Below are 20,650 nucleotides of genomic sequence, written 5' to 3'. Positions count from 1 at the left end.
TAACGATTATTGTTATCCATGATTCAAACACTCACTCAACACTATGATTGAACAATGTCAACACCAAAGATAACAGCACACAAGACTGCCACAGTGAGAACTGCCAATAATGAAAGCAACAACTGAAAGTAGTGTGATTCAGGATGTATCATTGCGAAGATAGAGCTTTAAAAAACTATTGCTGCTTTACAATAACGATGGAAACTGAGTGACAAGCATAGATATACACTAGCATGCATTGTAGGGTTAAAACATTCCAAAGCAATATAGCAATCCATTATGATGATCTATATTTTATAATGTTATGAGCATTTTATGAGGTTTTATTCCACACACATCAAAAAAAGTTTTGCACCACCCCGGTTCCCTCCGGGACTGAAGAGGACCGTGAAGCCCTATGACCAGCTACTTGGGGCTTCTTCAGCCCCTGGCGGGTGTTTGGTTTGCCACTGGTAGGAACCTGGAAAGGGAATGACCCAAGGGATCCCTTCCTAGTGAGAGAAGCCGAAGAAGACTTACACTTCTCTGCTTAGAAGTTGGGTCTGGTGTCCCCAATGGTTCGGGGGTGCTGCTCCCAAGCTAGGTGGTGCGGGAGCAACAGGGAAGGAAGTGCCCCAACCATCAAGGGGGCAGGTGTGGTGCTTCGGCTCTTGAGAGCTGACTGTATGTGGAGCAACAGATGGAGCTGTAATAGGAGTGACAGTGGCGGCATAAGATGATGTCTTGCGCATGGGATGAAGCCGTTCAAATTTCCGTTTAGCCTCAGTGTAGGTCAGTCGGTCCAGGGTATTGTATTCCATTATTTTCCATTCCTTCTGTAGAATCTTACAGTCCGGCAAGCATGGGGGATGGTGCTCTCTGAAGTTGACACAGATGGGAGGCAGGGCACATGGAGTATTGGAATGGGATGGACGACCACAATCACGACATATGAGGCTGGGAGCACAGAGGGAAGACATATGGCCGAATTTCCATCGGGGGAGGGATATATGGCTTGACATCACAGCAGTAGACCATCACCTTGACCTTCTCAGGTAATGTGTCACCCTCGAAGGTCAAGATCAAGGCACCGGTGGCAACCTGATTATCCCTCAGACCCCGGTGGACGCGCCGGACGAAATGGACATCTCGTCGCTCTAAGTTGGCGTGCGGCTTGTCATCGGACTGTAAAAGACGATCCCTGAGGAAGATAATGCCCTGGACCATATTTAAGTTTTTATGGGGCGTGATAGTAACAGAAAGATCCCTTCTTACAAGCGAGTAATGCCTGTGTGACTGTGCAGAGGACGCTGTTTTTATCAAGACTGACCCAGACCACATTTTTGACAAGCCCTCCGCCTCCCTGAAATTGTCCTCTAAATTCTATACAAAGAACTGAGGCTTCATGGACACAAAGGACTCCCCATCAGCTCTGATACAAATGAGATACCGCGGCGAATATGTTTCGCTGTCATTCATAGTCTTTCTTTCCTCCCATGGTGTGGCCAGGGAGGGGAACGATTTGGGGTCATACATGTTAGCATTAATGTGAGCCCTCTAACGCTTAGAGACTGCTGGTGGTTGGCCACCAGCAAGAGAAGATGTGCCACGTTTCATTGCACGTCATCCACCCTGATGCCACCTACTCCGACCAAGGGCCCTCCCCACGGGCACTACCCAGCCAATATATGGGGAGTTAATGGCGCAGGCATCAGTAGAGCGACCCCTGTGATGTCAGAAGGCTACAGCCAACAGGGTACATGGTGGCCCAACCACAATGGACTGGCTACCGTACTGGATATTAGGTGACAAGTAGTCCATGGTCATCGTCAGTGCAGAAAGTGACACTGCACATTGCGTGGTGGAAAGTGTACCCAGGAATCCATGCCCAAGAGATGGAGAGCGGGCGGGACTGCAATGCAACGATTAATAAGCTGGCGAAAGGTCACAACGCACGATGGACACAATGCACCAAGTAAGGCGCCCTTTCCCAATAGGCTCGCACTTCGAAATAATTTTGAAACATGGAGGTCAAACCCAAGAGGGGACCACCGCATAAGGGCCAAAATGTTTGAGACTCCTTTTAGTCGCCTCTTATGACAGGCAGGAATACCGTGGGCCTATTCTTACCCCTGAACCCGCAGGGGGGCCTTAGACACACTGTTCAGCGAGTGCAGCAAGGTGGAGGTTCGCTGCTGTTTTGGGGTGGCATTATGTGGGGCCGACATACACCGCTGGTGGTCATGGAAGAAACCATCACGGTTGGACAATACGTGATAGAAAAAGGGCTGTTTATGGACGACGTTACTCACCAACCACTCTGAGGGATCTACGCCCAATTGCCGTTGGGGATGGCACAATTTGGACCAACAGTGCGTTGATGAACTTGTGGATAGTATGCCAGAGTCAATACAGGTATGCATCAATGCAAGAGAATGTGCTACTGGGTATTAGAGGTACCGGTGTGTACAGCAATCTGGACCACCACCTCTGAAGGTCTTGCCGTATGGTGGTACAATACGCAATGTGTGATTTTCATAAGCAATACAAAGGGCAGCAATGATTATGTTGATCTCTATTCCAATTTTCTGTACAGGTTCCGGAACTCTCATAACTGAGGTGATCCAAAACTTTTTTTTTACAATACGAGAGAAGGAAAGTTTCTACTCACCATATAGCGGAGATGCTGAGTCGTGAGCTGAAACTACACTGCGAGCAGCAGCACCAGTGCATGATGGGAGTGGCGACTGGGTGGGGTTAAGGAAGAGGCTGGGACGGGGAGGGATAGTATGGTGGGAGTGGCGGACAGTGAAGTGTTGCAGTTTAGATGGAGGGTAGGAGAAAAGGTGCGGAGGGGGTAAGTAGCGGAAAAGAGAGAAATAAAAATAAAAGAAATTATAAGACTGCGTGTGGCACTGAAATTACGGCTGTGTAGTGCTGGAATGGGAACAGGGAGGGGCTGGATGGGTGAGGACAGTGACTAACGAAGGTTGAGGCCAGGAGGGTTACAGGAACGTAGGATGTATTGCAGGGAAATTTCCCACCTGCGCAATTCAGAAAAGCTGGTGTTGGTTGGAAGGATCCATATAGCACAGGCTGTGAAGCAGTCATTGAGATGAGGAGTATCATGTTTGGCCGCGTGTTCAGCTACAGGGTGGTCCACTTGTTTTTTGGCCACAGTTTGTTGGTGGCCATTCATGTGGACAGATAGCTTGTTGGTTGTCATGCCTACATAGAATGCAGCACAGTGGTTGCAGCTTATGTAGATCACATGACTGGTTTCACAGGTAGCCCTGCCTTTGATAGGTAATGTTAGTGACGATACTGGAGTAGGTGGTGGTAGGAGGATGTATGGGACAGGTCTTGCATCTAGGTCTATTACAGGGGTATGAGCCATGAGATAAGGGATTGGGAGCAGGGGTTGTGTAAGGATGGACGAGTATATTGCGTAGGTTCGGTGGACGGCAGAATACCACGGTAGGAGAGGTGGGAAGGATAGTGGGTAGGACATTTATCATTTTAGGGCACGACAAGATGTAATTGAAACCCTGGTGGAGAATGTAATTCAGTTGCTCCAGTCCCAGATGATACTGAGTTATGAGGGGAATGCTCCTCTGTGGCCGGACTGTGGGGCTTTGGAAGGTGGTGGAAGACTGGAAAGATAAGGCATGGGAGATTTGTTTTTGTACAAGGATGGGAGGATAATTACAGTCAGTGAAGGCTTCAGTGAGACCCTAGGTATATTTAGAGGGGGACTGCTCGTCACTGCAGATGTGACGACCACGGGTGGCTAGGCTGTACGGAAGGGATTTCTTGGTATGAAACAGGTGGCAGCTGTCGAAGTAGAGGTATTGCTGGTGGTTAATAGGTTTGATATGGACGGAGGTACTGATGTAGCCATCTCTGAGGTGGAGGTCATCTAGGAAGGTGGCTTGTTGGGTTGAGTAGAAACAGGTGAAGCAAATGGGGGAGACGTTGTTGAGGTTCTGGGGAATGTGAATAAGGTGTCCTCACCTTCAATCCAGATAGCAAAGATGTCATCAATGAATCTGAACCAGGAGAAGGGTTTAGGATGCTGGGTTTTTAGGAAGGATTCCTCTAGATGGCCCAGAAATAGGTTAGCATAGGATGGTGCCATGCAGGTGCCCACAGCCGTACCGCGGATTTGTTTGTAGGTAATGCCTTCAAAGGAGAAGTAATTGTGGGTGAGGATATAGTTGGTCATGGAGACTAGGAAGGAGGTTGTTGGTTTGGAATCCATGGGGCATCTGGAAAGGTAGTGTTCGATAGCAGTAAGGCCATGGGCATTAGGAATGTTAGTGCACAGAGAGGTGGCATCAATAGTGACGATCAAGGCACCGTGTGGTAAAGGGAAAGGAACTGTGGAGAGTCAGTCGAGGAAATGGTTGGTATTTTTTATATAGGAGGATAGGATCTGGGTAATAGGTTGAAGGTGTTGGTCTATGAGAGCAGAGATTCTCTCAGTGGAGGCACAGTAACTGGCCACAATGGGGAGTCCTGGGTGGTTGGGTTTATGGACTTTAGGAATCATGTAGAGGTGGGAGTGCGAGGGGTGGAAGGGTAAGTAGAGAGATGGACTCTGGGGAGAGGTTCTGGGATGGGCCTAAGGATTTGAGTAGTGATGGGAGATTTCTTTTATTCCTTTCTTTTATTTTTATTTATCACCTTTCCGCTACTTACCCCCTCCCCCCTCCGCACCTTCCTTCCTACACTTCGTCTGAACTGCAACACTTCACTGTCCACCACTCCCACCATACTATCCCTCCCCCTCCCCACCCCAGACTACTACTTACTCCCACCCAGTTGCCAATCCCATCATGCACTGGTGCTGCTGCTCGCAGTGTAGTTTCAGCTCACTGAGACTGCAGGCGTGTGCGCAAGTTGCACTTGTGCGCGCGCGCGAGTGTGTGTGTGTGTGTGTGTGTGTGTGTGTGTGTGTGTGTGTACTGCTGACAAAGGCCTTAATGGCCGAAAGCTATGATTGTGTGAATCTTCTTATTGTGCCTATCGCAACTCAGCAACTCCGCTATATGGTGAGTAGCAACTTTCCTTATCTTGTATTGTTACATTCCATCCTGTATTTTCCATTGTTTAAAACTTTTTTTGGTGTGTTTATTTGTATTCTACACTGTAAAATAATAAAAAATACTTCTTGTAAGCATAGTTACATTCCCTAAACCACAGGCAAATCTTTCACTATTTAGAGACACGACAAGTTACACACATTTTGATTTACAACTCCAAATTGTATTAATTTTTTATAATTATCGATAATCAATTTTCCCTACTGTTGCTAAAAAGTTACATCCCTAATTTTTTCCATGGTGTGATTCAGCATAAAAAATTGTCATGTATATTAAAGCACATGACCAAATGTTTGCTAGAACTTTCAAAAAAGCCTAGCAAACTTGGCACATTTGCACCTTTGTATATGACGCAAAGGTGAGTAGCCTCTCTTTAAAAGCCCTTAAAAATTTAACCACTGAAGATACTGAATTGAAATTTGGCATGTAACCATCACAGACCATACAGAAACTCCACGCTAAATTTTATTAGATTGGGAGATGATCAAATGGGGACACTGTTTAATATTGTTCCTTTTTTTGTGAAATGACCCATTGTCTAGTTTACCTGTTGGCACAGATGCAGCATTCAATGCAACAGAAGCTTCTTGTTTACATATCGTGTATTCTGATATGCAAGCACTGGATTCTTTTCCTACTGATTCACAGCAGAGCAAACAAGCCACAGAGCATGGCCAAGCACTACCATTGCTGAAATGTTACAGTCCCTAAGGTTGACCACCTTCTCAGAAATGTATTCCCAATCTCTTAGTGTGAAGATACTTTGTGCACTGCAACAGCTTCTCTCTTCTGAATGATGTGATTCTCCTTCACATGCTTAACAAACACACAAGAATGTTAATCCCCAGGCGTTAAGCCTTCCACATTGAGGTCATTGGGGAACAGTTCGCACTAAGCAGCTGGGGTGCCAAAATTGTACATGGCTTGACATAAGCAAATAGAACTTGTGACAGCGCAATGTCACATTTGCGTGGACGATCAGGCCACTGCACGGCAGGAATTTTTCTCCTCTCCACATTCTGATATTCCATGGCAACACCTACAAATTGACCCTGCTGGCCCTTTTTGGCAAACAAGTTTGTGGATTTATCAAGGCACTCGATTATGAATTTTTTCTCGAAATCTTGCCAAAAATAATTGCTTCTGACAATGGATAACCTTTTTCTTCCACAGAATTTGCACAATTTTGCATACAAAATGGAGTATAGCATGTCAGCACAACACCAATCTCAGTACAGTCTAAAGGTGAGGCCAAACGTTTCACTTGAGCATTCAGGACACCAATGTCAAAACTTTGAGCTTTGCATTCACATGAAGATGCCTTACTGCTGTTTCTGAGTTCATATCATGCTTTCCCTACTCCTGACATTTTGCGGGCAAAACGTTAGAATGGGAGACCACCATCGGACCTTGCTGCATTTGTCATCCTAATCACTTTGCTCCAGCTTCAGACTTTACCATGAAGTTTCATCTAAATGTCAAGAGTTCAATATCCTTCTCATCTCATGCAGTAAGTCTCCCCTGACCTGCAGTTCGGGTGACTTTTTCAAGATCTACCCCTTTTCCTAGACCTCTCCAGTCCTTTTCCTTCACTCCTCTTCCTACCCCTTCACCCTTTCTGGCTGAAGAACTAGCCACTGGCTCCAAAAGCTTGCCTAAGTATAATCTTATTTTGTGTGTCTCCTGCCACCACTTTGTGAGTAGATTTTTTAACTATCCTATTACATTATATTGTCAAAAATTGATTGTTTTCATTGTTACATCATGCAAGTGGATAGATCTAGTCACCAGACTGCAGCTGAGTAACACACATATAAAAAAGGTTTTTTATATAGGCAAGCTTTCTTAGCCAATGGCTCCTTCTTTTGGCAGAAGGGTTGAAAGAGAAAGAAGAGGAGTGAAGGAAAAGGATAAGAGGGTTTTGGGAAAAGGGGTAGAGTTAAGAAAAGACACCCAGAATCACAGTTCAGGGAAGACTCACTTGACAGGACGAGAATAAAAGACTTCAGTATCAGAGTTCAATGTCAAGTGTACAACAAGTCATATTTATGGGAATCTGGCACTGTTCTCAGATCAACTGGCAGAAAGCAGTATACTATTCACAGCATGATTGCAAGACTCAGAACCACCAAATCTGCTACAGCTCTGTAAATTCAGTGATACTGCCATAGGTCAAACTGTTTCAGATTTCTTCATTGCATGATGTCTGGCCGCCGTGATGGAGCCACATCCATCTGCTGTAATGAAGCCTCCTGCACACATTATCGAGTGGGTGCCTCCACCTGCATCCATCTCACTGATAGAAGTCTCCGCCTATCCACCTGTGATGCCATTGCAGCCAAATCGTACATTGCCTCTCCCATGGACATCAACGACATCACCCTCACATAGTCGCCAGCACACACTGCAGCACCCTCCACGCTCCTACCTATGCTGTTGGATGCACCCTGCACCTGGTTTCCAGGAGCAATTTCCCTGGTTCTCGCAATATGCAATATCGGAACGCAGGTTGGTTTTGCTCTGTCCATAGCCAAGTAACCAGCCTCATTACTTTCCACAGCACTGACCTCCACCCCGTATTTTCCAAGTTGGTAGGAGAGGGGTGCAGTATTAGCCACTACCAGGTCAGCTGCACTTTCAAATACACGCACCATCAGCTATACTGACACGTTTACTACAGACACCACTGAGGCATGAGGGCGCTGCCACAAATGATTACGTCACTGCCAATGAGATTCAAGCACCCCCTTTCCAGAGCTACAGCAGCTGGTGTGCTTAAATTCAAAAATTCATATTCTGAGCCCATTTTGTGTGTGTGAATAACATTTACACTTTCACAGTGGCCAGGGCTCAAAGTCTTCTGAATGGACATTATACTGAAGCATGACAGATTTATGAATCTTTCGTATCTGTATACATTTCTACATACAAATCTACTATTAGTAACTTATGATGCGTCTACAGCAACAAAGTTATGTATTATTTTTAGTATTTGATATGAGATGTAGAATAAATTAATATCTGAATTCTATGCTCATGAACAGTATATGTTCCTCGGTCCTGTATCCAGTAAAGAACCACACAGCATGCAAAGAAAGTTATAACAATCATCAAATCATTAATAAACATGCTAAAGTAAAAAATAGTGAAAATTAACAACTACATAATACATTAACAAAAAATGCCATTTCATATGAAGCAATTGATATTTGGACCAATATTTTATCTTTTTCCCTCTAATGTGTGCAAAATACTGTGCCTTTGACATATATTCGCATTTTAGTTTTTCTGGCAAAGAATCGGGCTCAAATTGTTGTCTTGAAATTGTGTTGAAAAGATTATCTCATGAAGCCACCAACATCACCTTCCAGCCATTTACGCTACATCAGGGAAATATGTCACCATATTATTCATTACATTCTGGTATGTTTGCCTTCATCTCTACATGGGATGAAGAATAACAAATGCAGACTGTATAATTTCTTAGCAGACTGGAAGATTACTGCCTTGAGATAAGAGTGAAATGGTACTGAAAAGTACTGCAGAAATAATGAAAGTAAAAGTAGTACAATGAGCTTGGAAGTGAAAACATATTCATTACCCCATTAAAAGTAAATAACATAGGTGAACAGCTAACAGGTGTCAATATTCTGGACAATACAATACAAGTACAGAAGAATGTATCACATCACCTGCGAGATGTATATATGTAGGTAGGTAGGTAAGACAGAGATGCTTTTAGAATTACTTCTGAAATCCTACAGTTTGTATTAGTTTTGCAAGATATAAGGATTTTTTATGTGATTAAAAAGTGAATGTTCAAAACATGTTTGCCTAAGAAACTTCACTTAATCGTTATTGTTTCTCAAATCTGTGTAGAGTCAGACTTAAAATTGTGATAATGAAATACATTTATGTACAAAAAGTAAAGAGACTCTCTCCATCTGAAAAGATTTCAGCAGGCCAAACAGCATAACTGACTGCTGTGTCATCCTCAGCCAACAGGTGTCGTAGGATGTGGAGGAGGGGCATGTGGTCAGCACACCGCTCTCCTGGCCATTATCAGTTTTCATGAGCCCAGCCGCCACTTCTCAATCAAGTAGCTCCTCAATTGGTTGCTTGCCAATAGCGCTCAGCAGGCTTGGACGATAGCCCATCCAAGTGTTAGCCAAGCCAACAGCAGTTAACTTTGATGGTCTGACATGAACCAGTCTTAACATGGCATCAAGGTCTTCGGCAGACAGTGAATTAAGCATATGAAATTTTTTGTGACCTGGATTAATTGAACCAGCTGTAAGCCATATGGTACCACAATAGACCAGATATCCAATACACCAATGACAATTCTCTGGCATACTGATCCACTAAATTAATTTAAAATGATAAAAGTGATGCTAGTGGGAAACCATGAGACCCAATATATAGAAACAACATGTGAATCTTCTTTGAGATAATATGGCTTTCATGGCAAGAAGTCTTAGTGTTACTTGGAACTTAACTTTTACACAAAGGGAAATAATGGAAATTTATGTTTCTAAAATAACAAAGCAAGTATGTGTTCATAAACAAAAAATAATGCTAGAAAATTTGCAATTATATTGCTACCCAAAGAATGAACCATCTACAATTGGAAATAGTTCTGAAGCAGGAGCCAAAACTATATGACAAACAATAAAAGCAAATGCATACTCCTTTGAAGTATCTTAAAAACAGATAGCAAGACTTAAAAAATAATCCATTTTTCCTGGCAGTAAATCAGACAGAGTACAATTGTACTAGGTTACTCTGTCTCTAGATTACTTTCACAGATTTCCATTTTTTTTCTTCTTCTTCTCCTTCTTCCAAGAGAGAGGAACAATCACTCTAAAGGCACAAGATTCAATACAATCCTCCTCCTGTTTCTATGGTTTCTATTCTAGTCAATACTTTCTTGATATCTGGAAACTATGCATCCTCATACTCAGTCTTATATTGTGTCCCTTTCCAAATTATTTTTCACATGTAATTTCTATGTTATTTAATAACACTAACCATTTTATTACAAATATTTACCTGTCTGATGTTGTGCAACAGAGGTGTGGCATGGAAAATAGCTTTCGCTTGAGGCCATGTTCCATCAATCACGATTAGATCATATGGAGACTTTCTCTCAGAGACAGAAGGCAACCGGAAGATTTCAACAGCATCCTTGGAGGGATACAAAAGCAGTGCGTCCGGTGACTTCAATATTTCTTCCAGACCAATGTGCCTGAAACAGTACAAACCAATTCATTCAGAAATAAACAAACAGGACATTTTCTAAGCATAATAGCCTAAAAGTTCAGTGAGAAGATTATGTCCCCATTATGCCGATCAACAAAAAAGTTATCAGCTCAGCAACCAATTTTTGTCATCATACTCATTTCTCTATCATTGCTTCTATAAAAATCTGTTAATACCTACACATCAACAACAACCTCTCCCAGACTTCCCTCTCCCACAACTACCTCACAGACCTCATTCACAAACAAATTCCCTTGGTAATATCGTCCCCCCACAGTTTGAACAATACAAGTATCACTTAAAAAGATGCAGGAGCAACCCTTTGACTCTGAATGCTTCAACAGATTACTCCACGAGGACAACTCACTCAAGCCAGGCCATGAAATTACATCATCTCCCCCTGATATCCTACTCAGGCCACCCATTGTCCTTTGTCACTTAACCTCTGCAACACCTAACAAAAAGTCAAACAATATGACATTCTCAAACCATCATCCTTACCCAGACAATTATTTGTGCTTACAATTTGCCCACATGCCATCTACTCCTGGTCCACTACTAGTAAATCCCATGATAACATAAGCAAAGCAACTTGCAAAACCACACATGATGTTTATCATGTAACATGCCAGCCCCCCCCCCCCCCCCCTCTCGCCCAGTGTTTTCCACAGGAGTAATCGCCACTTAAGTGGTTGGACACATAAACGGGCACTCACCATTTCCTCATTGCTTTTATCCCCCCCCCCCCCTCCCCGTGTCCTTAATTGCATTGTTCATTTCTCTTCCTCTTAATCCAATTCTACCTCTAATTCTGTCCATCTCTGGACTGAACCTGGCATAGTGCTTACGAATCAACTATCTTTGAATATCCTGACCCACCACCTCCCCTTCCAATTTTTGTTTCCCATCTTTCTCTTAATAGAGGAATTCCTCTCATTCTCATCACCCCATATTTGTTATGATGTCATATACTTCTCCATTAGCTTCAGTGCTCAGTATATTACAAATCTTTGCTACAGTTTTCTGTTTTCTCCTCTTCTTTCTCCACCTCCTCCTCCTACAATATCCATTTGTACTTCATAAGGCAACTTGCATCTGCTTTTCTCTTTATTACTTAAGTTTTGGCCCACTTACATTATGTCCCTAAAAGTCACCTTAATTAAAACAGGATGTCACGAATTTACAAGACATGTTTTTAATAAATTTGTAACCATATTCTGTATGTTTAATTAATTTCTCATGTCTTCAGTGTTGACGAAGAATGTATCGAACATTAAAAAAAGAAAAAAAAGGCCATGCGGAGCAGTGCTACAAGTGAACTACATATAGCTAATCTATTCCAGTATTTCATAGAGTACATTGTTGAAACATCACATATATTATGAACATTAGGCCTATTGTGAAGTCGGCATAAGAAACTGATCATTACAAGAAGTAATTTGTGCACAAACCATTAACTGTGTGAGTGTCCTCTCTGCTACACCGAAGTAAATTTTTTTGACCACAACAGTAAAAGTTGACTCAGGATGCATTGAAACTCAAAGTAAAGCTTCATACTATACATATCACCAATAATGACTACTTGTGAATCCTAAAGTGGAAAGCTTCCCAGAGGGATAAAAATTTAGAAAACCATTTGTACATAATGCAATATCATACAAATAGAAATGAAAGAGATTACTGCAACTGAAGAACATGGAATGTTACCTGTACACCTTAATGTACCACCATATTTCAAATACAACACTTTTTGTTACAACTTGTTCTCTTTCTAAACATGTGTATCCTATATTAAATGTTGTTTTATTTCCAAGAATGTTTAATTTTTTTATATTTGTGGCTTGCTCGGACAACACATTCGAAAATTCCCAATATTTATAACTTCTTGCCGTAATGAATCTTAACATCGTCATCCACATTTTATCAGGTTTGTTCATATAGGTATCTGTGTTGTGAGAGGAAACCACTATCATGAAGGGTGCCACTGTTACACCTTTCTTTGTGACTCTAGCACTTACTTTGTTGTTTGGTGAGCACAGAACAACTCCCCTACCTCATTACCAAATTATGTCCTAAACTCAATAGAAAATATAATCTGTGAGAGTAGCCACTTGATGCTCAAAGTTCTTTCCTACACCAAGACAGGGTAGTGGAATGAAACAGTGTAATGTGGACCCATGAGGTATGCAGTAACTTACTGTACACGCAGACAAACTGTAGCTTATGGGAGATGTGATTGACAATATATGGGAATACTCCCCAAGAGTAACAATGCATAGTAGCTGTGATGCCTAACATGGGGACAACTAAACATATCAATAACAGTTATCAGCTTCATCCCTTGAAGTAATGATGTTGGGGCCTGTGACTTCACATGTGCAAAAAAGGAAAAGGACAGAAAACTGACTTTTTTCTGAAAGAAGGCTGTGGTAACAGACTAATCTGTTCCATGCTAGCCAGACGTAGAGGTTTGCTTGAAAGGCGAGTGTGGTTGTACATTGGCGTAGCGGTATTGAAAGCTTCATTTAATCCCCTAAGATGCAGTCACTATTAGTAGAGTACCACTACTATACCATTAACTAGTTTTAAAACAGACCTAAATGTAATGTGCTCAAGTACAATGGGGACAGCTTTTCAGAGATGCATTCTACTTACTGCATAATCATAACATACATTAACCATGAAAACAGCTTATATTCTGTGATCATTTTCAAATACTGATGATTATTTCTCAACAAGACTCCAAATCACTGACCCCTTGAGATTAGTGGGGTATTGCTAATCCCAAATGACCCACATACACTATTGAGGGTTGTGTAATTCTAAGTTACCAGGTTATTTCTGGCCCAAAAAATGCTACGACAATACATGGCAAAGCCCTGCATACCTAACAACCATCAACTAAGGTTTAACAGATGCCACAACTGTCCACTAATAACATTCTTCTAATTGCATAGCACATCTTGAAGTCCTGAATTTTTGCCACCCTTGCCAACCAGGTAGTTAAACCAATATCGTGTTCTCCATGATACAGTGTCCCACTAACAGCGGTCACTGGGACATGCCCAGAGCTGGTGGCGCTAACCACACTAAAACAGTTATACTTAAGTCAAAACCAGACAAGTTCCCTGAGCTGGCACAACCCAGGAGGATTATATGGCTTTCTTAATTCCATGGACATGGCACACAAAACCCACCACCCCCCCCCCCCCCCAACCACCACCACCAGAAACATTACTTGATAGCACTGTGTGTATGTTGGGTCAAATATAGAGAATTTCGTGGGGGCTGACAGAAGAGGGGTACTTTGGACTGAAGCAGGAATGGCATAGGAATTTTTAAAACCAGAAAACTCTCTACAAAATTCTAGCTGAATAAAAAGTATACAACAAAACAAGGACTATCATAGAGGAAACCTTGACCAACACGACCTCCCTAGTAAAGTTCTGTGAGGAACTATCAGAGCCCTTTGAAATTCAAGCAGGTGTCCAACAGGGCAATGGCTTCTCACCTCTCCTTTTCAATCTAGTGTTAGATAAGGTAATAAAAGAATAGGAAATGTCACAACAGAGGATAACCTTAGGAAACCTACGGATTAAATGCCTGGCTTTTGTAGACGATTTGGCGATCGTCACGAAAGGTATAAACAAAACAAAAGAAGCTGTCGGAAAAACTACACAACATCGCTTCCAAAACTGGACTACAGATCTCTTACGAAAAGACACAGTTTATGATCACAAAGAAACTCTCATGTCTGAACACAAAATACAGCACGATTTACAAAACGGCAAACTTCAAATACCTTGGTGAAACACTACAAATGAACAGACATATCAGAGACTCAAACGAAGAAATAAAAACTAAACTGGACAAGGCATACAAAATAATGCGAAATCATTACAACAATAGGTCTATCTCACAAAAAGCCAAATTATGCCACTACGACATGGTGGTGCTCCCCAAAGCACTGTATGCAGCAGAGACCACAATGATCCTAGGGCATACACATATCAGACGTAGCATGTGAAAGTTGCTGGATTTGGACGGGTTACTCCTGTAACTAAAATATCAGATCTGAAGGTGGTTCTGAATGAACTGAAACCGGTCATATGAATAAAAAAAATTGCAATCAAGACGGATTTTAAGTAACATTATAAAATCACTGTTGCTGTTTTTGCAAAACATTATCAGACAACTAAAAAAAGTAGAACAGAAAATACTTAGGAAAATATTTGGCACAACTAACAACAATGGAATATGAATCAAGAAACCTACAGATGAACTACACAAACATACGGAGACAGTCACAGAAAAGATTAGAAAATGCAGACTACAATTCTATGGACACCTATACAGAATGCCATCACACAGACTGAGCAAACAGGTCTTTGACTGGATAACCACTAGAAACAACAAATGCATGGTAGAGGTAAAAAGAAAAACTACCTGAACCAACTCAACATCACACCAGACACAAACGACAGAATAAAATTCACAATCATCATTAAGAAAAGTAAACTACATGAGATACGCAGTGACAAACGAACAGGCGTAAAATGGACCAAAGAACGCAAACAAGCTCACAGCCGAAGATGAAAGAAATATGTGCAACCAAAAAGGCAACCAAGATGGAGCCGAAGACACGAAGCCGACAAGAAGCATGGTCAGAGGACCAGAAACAGAAACACAGCGAGGGAATAAGGGAAGTTTGGGCAGCAAGGAAGGCAGCAAAAGGAATTGGCCATGTAGTTTTGTCTAACTGCACTCTTTACGGAACCCTATCAGGCTGATCACACAGAAACACTATTCAATTGTGCTGGTTGTAAGATAGGTACAGCCACAAAAATGGCAATTAATGAGAGGACAGTCACTGTAGTTCGAATAGAAAAATATCTAATGTATGCTGATAAGACAAACATTATGACCACTGCCTACCGTGACGTTGGATATTGCCTGGCGGTGTTGTAGGCACGTGATATGGTAACAAAAGTATATAAGCAGAGCAGAAACGGATGGGGGATCACCCTAGCAAAGATTTGTGTTCAAATGGGCAAAACCATTGAGGTAAGCAACTTTGACGAAGGGCAGATTATTGTTATTATTATACAGAGCCTATGAATGAGTATCCTGAAAATGGCAAAGCTAGTCGAATGTTCACATGCAATTGTCATGAATATCTGTGGAAAGAGGTAGGACAGCGAAACTGGCACTAGGTGCTAAGTGACTGAACATACATGACTCTTCACAGGACGTGGGGTTCAGAGACTTGTCTCTATATGAAGTAGAACAGATGGTAATCTGTGACATCTCTGCCCAAAGAGCACAATGCTGACGCACCCAGAAGTGTTTCCGAGCACACTATTCATTGTACATTGTTGAACATAGAGCTCCACAGAAGACCATCCCTACCTGTTCACATGTTGAACCAATACCTTTGTTAATTGCAATTGCAGTGGGCACAACACCATTAGGATTTGACCGTCGATCAACGGAAATGTGTCAACTCTTCAAGTGAATCACATTTTTGCTAGACTAAGTCACTGGTCATCTCCACAAAGGCTGTCATTGAGGTAAACGGTGGTTCAAAATGTGCAGCCCACCACAGAGACAGGCTGGTAGGAACAATATTATGCTAAAAGAGACATTCTGCTGTGCTTGCATATGACCTGCGGCAGTAATCTAAGACATGCTGACAACTGCGAACCACCTGCATCCCTTCATGCTCGATGCCCTCCCCCCCCAAACAGCAATGCCATCTTTCAGCAATGTAACTGTCCATGTCACTGAACAAAAACCATACTACAATAGTTTGAGGAGCATTAAAGTGAACTCACATTGATGTCTCAACAACCAAATTTGGCGACGTAAATCCTATGGAATCCATCGAGGTCGCTATTGGGTGCCATCACCCATATACACAAATCAGTGGCCCACTATTTATGTGAAATACATGAACTGTGCATAGACATCTAATGACACATACCTCCACAAACCTACCAACAAACTGCCAGATCCCGAATACATGCAATCAGTGATTTATTTCGTTCCAAAGACAGACAGATAAGCGGTTAAGCAGGTGGTCATACTGTTTTGGCCCTTGAGGGTATTTATCAAAATGTAGACTATAACTAATGTTCAATTTCATTAAGCAATTGTTCTACAACAAAAACTAATAAGAAAAGTGCACAATGTACATGCCACCAAATAACAATCCATATCAATCAGGATATTTATAGGCTACACTGTTTTCAAAGAACATCCTTATGGAAATTAGAACTTGCATGAACATAAATGTTAAAGCCTAAAATACACTGTTTGTAAATATGAAGTTCATAACTGAAAGAGAAAGAACCAAAACATATACATGGATTTAAAGGAATAAACCTTTAATAGGCCTATTTGTCAATCAGTTTCCAACTAAGAATGTACTATACAGTTAAGCTCCAATATATTCATATTGTATATGTATAACACTGCCTCTGTCACTGAAATCTGTCAATCACAAAGTTACAAATTTCATAAAATGTTTAGGTATAAGGTTCTTACTGTGGCCAAATCTTACCTACTATTTCAAAAAACCTTGGCACAAAAAAAACCTAATTTAATTAAGAACTGGTAGCAGTCTTACAGATAGCTTAGCAAAAATCAAACAATGGAAAATTAAGGATGGAATTTAACAATATTATGAAAACAGCCTAAGCAACATCAAGCTGTCTGTTGGGCCTTTACAATAAGGGCAAGCAGTCTATAGGGTTGATATCAACTAGCATCACGCTATAAACAAACATTAACCATGTAAAATCTTACCTGTTGGACATAACCTATGCATTACTTAATACCTGCAAATTGTACCTGAGAGAGGGCCAGAGTGTCAGCAAAATTTATAACCATCACGGCAGTCCCAATGCTTCAAATTTGCAGAAAATGCTGAATAATGCAACTACAATTATCAATTACGTTACGACCTCTCAGAAAAGTAGATACATGGTAAACGATCCTCATGCACAAGAACTCCAGCATCACCACCAACCAAAAATCCTACTGCGTTTTGACTCCTGTAGCGTTCGCCGTTTATGTGCCTACCAGTGACTGAGACGAGAGAAAAGCCTAAAAAAACAGTTAGCTGAAAGGCTACAGACATAAACAGCACCCTACTTCTTCCAAGAACAACAGAGTTCTTAGTCACAAGTTTAATGATATGAGAAATACTGGTTGGCATACTTGTTCAGGGGAAATTTTTTCCCTTTGAATATCAAGCATTTCCCAGGTGAAAGTCCCAATGAAAGCATTGGGGCTGTACGGAGGCAACGTTTCTCCTCTGCTGGGTGTTGGAGTAAAATCAAACGACACTGTATATCCAGTGGGTTCTTCGGTAGATATGGGCACCAGCAAACAACAGCAGGTCTCCTAAAATGATTACCGTTTTTATAAATCAAAATACACCGTACCGTTCACATGTAACAAGTTATACATTGTAGTATAAAAAAACATACCTACAGCTTGGACATATTTCTCTCTTTCTAGGTGGATCGGCTGGTAAACCTGATAAATCATCCCAGACGTCATCTATGTCGCTCATTTCTTCAGATTAGTTTAGGTTCGAGAACCGAACAAACAGACATAAACCAAATATTACCAGAACAACAGAACTTCCCTATTCACAGTACACATACACATTACACAATGTTCAAACCAAAGCAGTGACATGGAAAGATGCTTCAATCATTTCACAAAGCAAGCCAAAGAGAGGAGCTGTCAGAAAGAACCTCGTTTAAAGGTATAGTTCGTCTATGACTGTGGTTCGTACTGTGTCTCACCAGAAATGAGCTGTGATTTACTGATTGAAAGTCCATGGCGGTATCACAGGCACTACAATCACAGTCTAACATAACTGACTGTGGTATGTTGTTTATAACACACGACTTCAAGAATTTTTCCCCTAATTTTCCTACGTTGACTGGAGTACAACGCACAATCAAATTATCACCTTCAACCTAACTGAGGCTATGCTACTCTTAAATCTGTGACCACAAACAAGTCGATCAATTTCAGCTGAATCCCAATTGTAATCAGTGTAGTAGTGGTGGGCAGGAAATCGCGTATCTGTTAGAAATCACAGTGACTGAGAAGTCACAGATATCACAGTAGCAACTTTACAGAATCTAACTGCGATTTCAGTCACAGTTAGCAGTCGCAAGTAGTATTTCATATTCAAAGACGTGAGCCATCTATTGGTCGAATTTAGCACTGCTTTCTGCGATTTCAGTGACAAGTCGCAACTAAGAGTCGCAAGTAGCAACTAAAAGGCGCGGTTAACAGTGGCATCTGTTGGCTAAAGTTCGTACTACGTCCATCTCTGCGGTACGCTATGGAGTCTAACTGCGATTTCCGTGACAAGTCGCAACTAAGAGTCGCAAGTAGCAACTAGAAAGCGCGGTTAACAGTGCCATCTGTGGGGCAAAGTTTGTACTACGCCCATCTCTGCGATACACTATAGAGTCCCAACTGCGATTTCCGTGACAAATCGCAACTAAGAGTCGCAAGTAGCAACTAAAAAGCGCAGTTAGCACTGCCATCTGTTGAGCAAAGTTCATACTACGCTACTCGCTACCGAGTCAAACTGCGATTTCTGTGACAAATCGCAACTAAGAGTCGCAAGTAGCAACTAAAAATCGCAGTTAACATACTTTTCCTAGTGTCATCTGTTGACCGACGTACGTACTTCGTTATTGAGGCCTTGTGCCTCACGAGATCGATGTGCTGTGTGTGCATATGAAGGCCTTATTTCAATAGTGGTACAAGTCCATTTTTGTTCATTTTGAGATACAGAGTCGTAAAGTTAAATGAGCGCTGACAAATCTGCATTTGAGATACCAGAAATATTCAAGCATATGGCTTCTTGCTAGAAATGAAGCTTTATTTATGTTTGTTTGGATCATTAATTTCAGAAGCATTATAGACAGTAAAGTGGAGGTAATGGACTTGTACCACTATTGAAATAAGCCCTTCATATTATATGATGACATGCACATTCAGCATCAGTTATGGTTGGTCAAATACTGCTGTGACTCTGAATGTATTATATTAATAAGAAGCAACATTGCCTTTTTCTCCTGAAAATATCAAGTAACGTAACAAATATGTTTGATTCTGCTTCCAATATGACAGTTTTGGTTAATACTCCACATGGCTACAGGACTTTGCAATGTTAACGCAGCAGAACTCAGACATCTGTATAAGTGTAGAGAAATGAAAACAGTCATATGAATGCCTCACTTTTGTTCCGACACAGTTCAAGACTCGGGAGAAAAGTTTTACACCTGGTGTTCTACATGGCAACTTCACACACAAGAACTTTTTGCTGACACTACTACCACCTACATAAGTAAGCTTTTCCTGTGTTACTTTCAAGGAATTCACTTAAGCTATTCCTGATTTAACTGTAAGATCTGTACTTCCCACTTTCGTATCAACAGCCTCAAAATGCATATTGTAGACTTCGGGATATGTTACAGGTCAGTGTCACAACAAGATTGTGGAGAAAGAGGGGGGGGGGGCGGCATTTCACTCTCCAACAAGTGTTTACCAATAGATATGTGGCGGAAAATTAAGGGTATAGGACGGCTTAACATGTGGAAAATGAGATTTTCATTATTCGCTCATCGTATTTAACATTTATTATTCCTTTAAAATCGCACAACAACTTCAATAAAACACAGTTTAATCACTCATCTGCACACTTATTTCGCAATAATGTCACTTTTAAACTGCAAATCCTCTAAGAGCTCTCTTGAATCTTCACGAGTCTCTCCCTACAGCCTTGATGTGGATAGATACGTACAGCAACCAGAACTGTGTCTGCAAAATCACAAGGATTATTAAACAATTTTTGCTGTCACTAATTACAAGCAATATAATTGGCAGAGTAGATTGCTAATATTTGCTGTAATGAAAGCCACTCAATGGGGTATATTTCACATTTGCAAGAACGATCTCACTTAAGTAATTAAGTCCATCAAAACACTTACAAGGGAACATCCCCATCGCACCCCCCTCAGATTTAGTTATAAGTTGGCACAATGGATAGGCCTTGAAAAACTGAACACAGATCAATCGAGAAAACAGGAAGAAGTTGTGTGGAACTATGAAAAAATAAGCAAAATATACAAACTGGGTCGTCCATGCGTAAGATAGGCAATATTAAGAGGACTGTGAAGCGACGAGCGCCATGGTCCGGCTGCGGAACGAGAGGTCCTTGGTTCAAATATGCCCTCCCCTGAAAATTTTGCTTTCTTTATTTTCGC

General features: G+C 41.5%; 1 protein-coding gene across 2 annotated transcripts in view; it reads right to left on the bottom strand.

The window, feature by feature from the left end:
- The window catches only part of LOC126095040 (tRNA-uridine aminocarboxypropyltransferase 2), a 53,587-nt gene extending 35,498 nt beyond the window's left edge, over positions 1-18,089 (bottom strand). Inside the window, exons 1-3 of one of the 2 annotated variants that reach the window (XM_049909711.1) lie at positions 17,844-18,089; positions 17,568-17,753; positions 10,137-10,332 (exon numbers count right to left, since the gene is read on the bottom strand). In XM_049909711.1, the coding sequence (XP_049765668.1) occupies positions 10,137-10,332; positions 17,568-17,753; positions 17,844-17,854 (393 nt within the window). In that variant the 5' untranslated portion in view covers positions 17,855-18,089. Of the gene's footprint in view, positions 1-10,136; positions 10,333-17,567; positions 17,754-17,839 lie in introns of both variants that reach the window. The other variant, XM_049909710.1, reaches the window with a different exon arrangement.
- Between the last annotated feature and the right edge of the window lie 2,561 nt (positions 18,090-20,650).

This window comes from Schistocerca cancellata, chromosome 8, assembly GCF_023864275.1.
Source record: "Schistocerca cancellata isolate TAMUIC-IGC-003103 chromosome 8, iqSchCanc2.1, whole genome shotgun sequence".
Lineage (NCBI taxonomy): Eukaryota > Metazoa > Arthropoda > Insecta > Orthoptera > Acrididae > Schistocerca > Schistocerca cancellata.
This window is presented reverse-complemented; position numbering and strand designations above follow the sequence as displayed.